The following is a 6,308-nucleotide window of genomic DNA, read 5'->3' on the forward strand; positions in this document are numbered from 1 at the left end:
TCAAAAAATACTACCCTGGCCTTAATTGCTGACAGTTACTGTCCAAATTGTATAAGCAAGATGCAAAGGAAACTGACCGCCAAACTTTGCTAAGACAAGTTGGGAGAGCCCTTCAGAATATTGCTTCACTGAAAATCCTGTCAGACATTATAAGCCTGTAGACTGGAGCTGAATGCCCCACAGTTGCAGAAAAACTTTGGTTTACAGTCTAAAATATTTGTGGTCCCCATCATTAGGTAACATTTTACCATTCTGGGGTCTTTGGTGGAGGTCAATAGATAGTCTTAGTTATAAAAGATGATAAATTTGATATGAAACTTTAGATTCACCAAGATAGGATATATAACAGAGTATTTTTTTTCGAATTTTGACAAATACAAATGGATTAGATACTGTTAATGTAAATCTCACATTAAGCAACTGCTATTGTTGCATATAATTCTCCTTTATTAACTTTATTTGTTATTATTTTTTTGAAAACAAGGTTTCTCTGTAGCTTTGGTGCCTGTCCTGGAACTAGCTCTTGTTGACCAGCCTGGCCTTGAACTCAAAGAGATACACCTTCCTCTGCCTCCCGAGTGCTGGGATTATAGTTGTGCACCACTACCACCCAGCCTGTTGTTAATATTAAAGCATTCCTTTTTAATTTGACAAAAAGTGGAAAATGCTGTGGATAATGCTTATTGTTAAATAAAAAAAAACTAATTGGCCAGCAGTTACACAGGAAAAAATTGAAGGCAAGTGTCAGTCTAGGAAAATTCTTGAAAGAGGAAGAGTGGACTCAGACAGTTGTAGATAAATGCAGAGAATTCAAATGAGAATGCTGTATTGAAAATAGGTATCAAGTGACATGGATAAACATAGATAAGAATATTGGGTTAATTTAAATGTAAGAGTTAGCTAGTAAGAAGTCTGAGGTATTGACTAAGCATTTTTCAGTAGTCTAACTTCTATGTGCTAATTTGCAAAGTAACTGCCAGATATATGTTACTGGGTGGCTCCTCATTAAAAAAAAAAAAAAACTATCAAGATGTGGTCTTTTATTATAATAAATTCACCTGACCATGAGAGCTAGAAAGAAAGACAAATATATTAACATTGCAACTGTAAATGACCAGAGAAGTTGAAAGACATACCCTGGACCTGAGTCCTGAGAACTTGGGTCATAACAAACATGTCTTACCTACATTTGAAAATTAAGAGCCAAAGCTTAAATTTAACTTTTCCTATCACAAGATTATCTTCTTATATTCTACTCTTAAATTTGAAATTTTCTTCTTATCATTTTACAATGAAAAAATTTCAAAATTATCACATTTATGTATAGGTGTGATTGTATAGGTGTGTTTTAACATTTCACTGTACCATAACTTTGAGCAACTGCAAATATTCACTTCATTGGGTTTGTGTGTGACTTTTCTCCAAATATGCATATTCATTGTGAGGCACTTATACAGTCCTAATGCAGGCATAGATGTCTATTTATGTTTATTGTTTACAGTGGCTGCTCTGCAAGCCAACACTTTCCAACACATTTGTGTTGTCTTTCTTTCCACTCTCAGTTATAAGCCTGTAAATCTGGAAGATGGATGTGTTCCACTTTACAAAATTTGATAACTTAAATATGTATACCACACCATAGACATATATTCAGGTTTTCAATAGGCAACTGCCTTGAGCTCAGAAGAGGCTGATGCAGCAATCACACATTTATTAGAAATTTTGGTCATCATGGGTATATCTGCACAAAAACATACAGACCATGGTCCAGCATATGTATCTAAGAAAATGAAATGTATTTTTTGCTTATTATAATATAAAGCACATTACAGCTATGCCAAATAATCCTACAAGCCAGGCAGTTGTAAAAAGGTCAAATCATACTATAAAGGATATGCTGAAAAAAACAGAAAAGGATGGAAAATACCCCCAGAAATAGATTGCATAATGCTTTATTAACTTTGAATTTTCTTAACGCTAATGAGAAAGGAACACATAAGCAGAGAAGAATTGATAATGGAACAAACTTCTGAATTCGATCAACAGCTAATGTGAAGACTAAAACAATTTTTTCTTGCTACAAGTTACCCAATTAGAAAGAAACTCACCCATCAGGCTTCATAGTAAATTTCTCACTGTTCCTTGGTTTATAGGAACTTGAGATCTAGATTAGTACCTTTTCAGAGTTCTATAGATTAATGTCAAAATGCTCAACATTTGAAGTCTAAAATTATCAACAGCAGAGAGAGGAGATGAGATTTTAATCTTTATTATTTTTATGTATCTTAAGTCCTTTTTATCGTAACTTTAGCATTTTTATTCTCATATCTTATATAAACTTGTTTCTCTGTTTAATAGCTGTGGTTGTATTGTAACTCACCTAATCTAGATCTTTAAAAACTAATTTTACAAAGTCCCTGTGGTTGTTTTCTAAGTAGAGAGTTAAAAATGTTTCTCATTTTGGAAAAATTATCTTCCTAATCAATATAGATCCATTCTTCAAGATGACAAAAAGCATGTTAATGATTTAAAACAAAAACACTTTTAGGTTTCCCAAATTACTGTGACTCAATGGCATTAATCTACTGTCTGTTCTCTATGTAAACCATTTTCTTGTGTAACAGCCCTGGCTGTATTGGAACGCACCTTGTAGACTTGGCTGGCTTCGAAGTCACAACGTTCTTCTTGCCTCTACCTCCACAGTGCAAGATTTAAAGGTATGTGCCCTTGCTACCAGATTTGTTTTGATATAAATTAAAACACCCCTTCCTATCTGAAAACCTTTCTTAATCCTTAGAGCATAAATTTTAAATGTTACATATTTTTCAAACCCAGTTATCAGTGGACACAAGTACAATATGGACTTGAAAACACACTACAATAATAACATAATACTAAGACCTCTGGAACTTGTGCCCCGTAAAAAGTTTCTTATAAGTTTCAGGAAATCAACTTGGATACATCACTTCCCATAGGATAAATGAACTCCATATAACTAATGCCAAAATATAGTCTGTTTTCCCACCTATTTATCCTCCAAGGGTGGGACATCTCCTTTCTCTGGTTTGAGAAACCCCTCTCCCATCTGCCAGTACTATGAAACTAGAAATTTCTGATGTACACCTAACAGAAAAATTTCCCCATAAAATTAGCTCATTTTCTGCCCATTAATATACTTTATTACACCAGATTTCTAATCAATTAGAGACTAAAAACTGCTACAACTGCTGCCTAAATGTTAATAGCCTCAGATGGTCCTATAACAGTCTGCTATTAACAAAAAAAAAAAAATTGCAGTCTTATCTTCTCAGATATAGTCAACATTCAATCTTATAATTCCCCAGATATGCTTCAGTGTCGGTGGGGATTAGTCATGGATGATTTCAGCACAACTTTTCACTCATTTGTTATAAAAAAATAGACTGAGATGTTAAGTTTCAAATCCAGGTAGTATGACTCTGGTCCCCATTTATCACATCAGAGCTGGTCCTGACACCCAGGTTATTCCAATTTCCCTAAGTCCCCACTTACTAGAGGTTATTTCACACATACCCCATCTTATACCATGAATGCTCCAGCATTGAAGATGTACTCTATTAAAAATGTTCTATTACTAATGGTATATATTCTTCCTACCCTCCTTATCATATATATATATATGCATGTATGTATAATATTATACATATTGTAAATATATATCATAATCTTCATATGTTCTTCAGCCAATTAATTCAGTGTGAGTAATTTTCTGTGTATTTTTGAAACAGGATGTTACTGCCCTCTCATAGCCCAATTGGTTTATTGATTGCTTTTATGTCAATTTTGAGAACTCTGTCAGTTTCAACTATACCTACAACTTTTTTCAGCAGGTGCACACTGATAATTGTGTGGACTATTTATCAAGAAATGTTTTATAAGAATTGATTGCTCATTAAAAATGATGGAGAATTAATATATACAATTGATGCTATAGAAGACATTCTTTACATGGGGACTCAGATTAAACATATTAAGACATACTTAACCATATTGTATAATGCTCACTATAAGTAGATTCATGTTGCTCCTCTGTGTAACAGTTTATCAGAAATATCCTTTGAGCAAGTGCAGCTACACTTATAAGTTACGTGGAATTGTTCTCAGATTGCTATAAATATGAATGTTCTTCATTCTCTAATTAGTGCCATTAGTCATTCTAGGCTGAAAACGTGCTCTATAGAAAAGTTGCCTTCACACCTTTAGAATCCATGATATGCTCTGCCCAAAGAGAGATTCACGTGCTTCATTTAGCAAACAAAGGGGGAAGAGATTCCAGTGGCCATGTGAAAGAACCAGCAGATTACAATTGACTTCAGGGTGCCAGCCCACCAGGAGGTGAATCACTGATGGGTAAATAGACCACAGATCTTAACGTGTCTTTCGATTCTACTGTGACTTCATATGTTTGCACTGTCATCTTTCTCTGACATGTGGTATGGTATGAATGTGTATGCAGAGAATCTCACTGCCTGTAACGTAGTATGTTTATCTCATAGATACATCTTGTTCTACTGGGTATTTTTACCTATGGATTAAATGAAGATGATTTCTTTTTAGTTTGTATTGTCTATTTCATAATAATAATGTTAGTTTAATAAAGTTTTAATACTAAAAAGGAAGAAAGTATTCCATAGCTAGAACACATGAGGTACAAGGTGGGATAAAGGTGGAAAAAAAAAAAACCACAAGGTAAAATGTACAATACTATAAATTGGTTAAATTAAATTATAAATGCTAATGGAATAAGCCTAGTATATAGGAGTTTTCATAATTAATTATAAGTCTTCATGTTGCTTGTTGGGTAGCTGGTGACTCAAAGAAAAATCCATCTACAGTTATCTACATAAACATTTTAACCAATTTTAATGTAGAAACATGGGTAATTTTAAAATGAAATGTCAGGTTTCTATTTCAATGTTTCAGAACTTTCCTTTAACAAAATAATAAAATACAGAGAAGATCAATTATAAAAAAGGAATTTAAGATTATGGGTTAAATAAATTATTATACTACTGTAAATCTTCTCTGGAGCAAATACTAAACTTGTAACTTAGACATTTGAAGTTAAAAGAAAATCACAAAATATAACACTTCAAGATGGGGTTTTGCAATATATTAAAATTGTCTGAACAAGAAAGCTACAAAGAAAGAAATATATTATAGGACAAATTGTAATTGGTCTTAATAATAAATATCTGGAATTGGATAACAGAGTAAATGCTGAAAGAGCAGATATTAAAGGAACCAGCAATTAGACTTCTTTGTACAGGGATCTGTTTTCTATGTGTCTAGTGAGTAATCTCATAACTTTATTTAAAGGCCAAAGTCAGGGTATTTTTTTTTCTGTTTCTGCCTGGGCACATCAGAACCAGCTTCCCTCAGGGTTTCTGACACCTTCAGGATGTGGTTTTCACACTGTGTTTCTAGCACAGTAATACATGGCTGTGTCTTCATTCTTGAGGCTATTAATCTGTAGATATGCAGTGCTGACAGAGGTGTCCATGGAGAAGACAAACCGTCCTTTGAAGTCATCAGCATAATTTGGGTTCCCAGTGTTTGTATTAATGTACCCCATCCACTTTAGGTGCTGTCCTGGTTCCTGCTTCACCCAGTGCATTGCATAGTTTGTGAAGGTATATCCTGAAGCCTTGCAGGAGATCTTCACTGACTGCCCAGGCTGCTTCAGTTCAGATCCAGACTGTACAAGCAGGATCTCTGCTTGAACACATGTGGAGAGAACATGGGGAAGTGAGGAGACATGCAACTGCCTCAGTTTACTCTGGAGCTCTGGATTTTTATGACTTACTTTGGACAGCTGCCAACAGGAAAAGGAACCTCCACACCCACTCCATGTGGTATGAGATTGGGACAGAGTTGTTTCTTGAGACTAATCAGGAACTCCCTTGCTAGGTAAGGGAGGAAAGACTCAGATTTTTATTCTAAAGGATTTGCATATGGCAGATTTGAATATACCTCAGTAGTGAGCAAACCCAGATATTAGTTCTAATATACAAGAATACAGGATTCCAAGTGAGTAAGCCAATCCCCCAGTGTCTGGCGTAAATGTCTTCATGTTGGTTGTGTTGTCCCCCAAGGACTCAGCTGCCTGATCCTGTTTAATGGGGGCAGCAATGGTCTTTGCCTCCCATTCATCGTGGGTCTGTCTAAGAGCCGTTATTGTTTCCTGTGTAGACTGTCCTCTACAAACTGAGACATCTACATCAGTTCTTCCTTGCCTGTTGCTTCTAATTAGGCGTTGTACTTGAATT

The 6,308-nt window shown here is 34.9% G+C and overlaps 1 gene segment (V, D, J or C); it reads right to left on the reverse strand.

Moving 5' to 3' along the window:
• Positions 1-5,449: 5,449 nt before the first annotated feature.
• Positions 5,450-5,891, reverse strand: LOC126494702 (immunoglobulin heavy variable 7-4-1-like). The segment is given in 2 exon segments: positions 5,450-5,766; positions 5,846-5,891. Coding segments are annotated over 2 exon segments (363 nt in total).
• Positions 5,892-6,308: the final 417 nt, after the last annotated feature.

Source organism: Alexandromys fortis, unplaced genomic scaffold (genome assembly GCF_014885135.2).
Source record: "Alexandromys fortis isolate MF-2015 unplaced genomic scaffold, M_Fortis_MF-2015_v1.1 scaffold_323, whole genome shotgun sequence".
In the NCBI taxonomy this organism is placed as follows: Eukaryota; Metazoa; Chordata; class Mammalia; order Rodentia; family Cricetidae; genus Alexandromys; species Alexandromys fortis.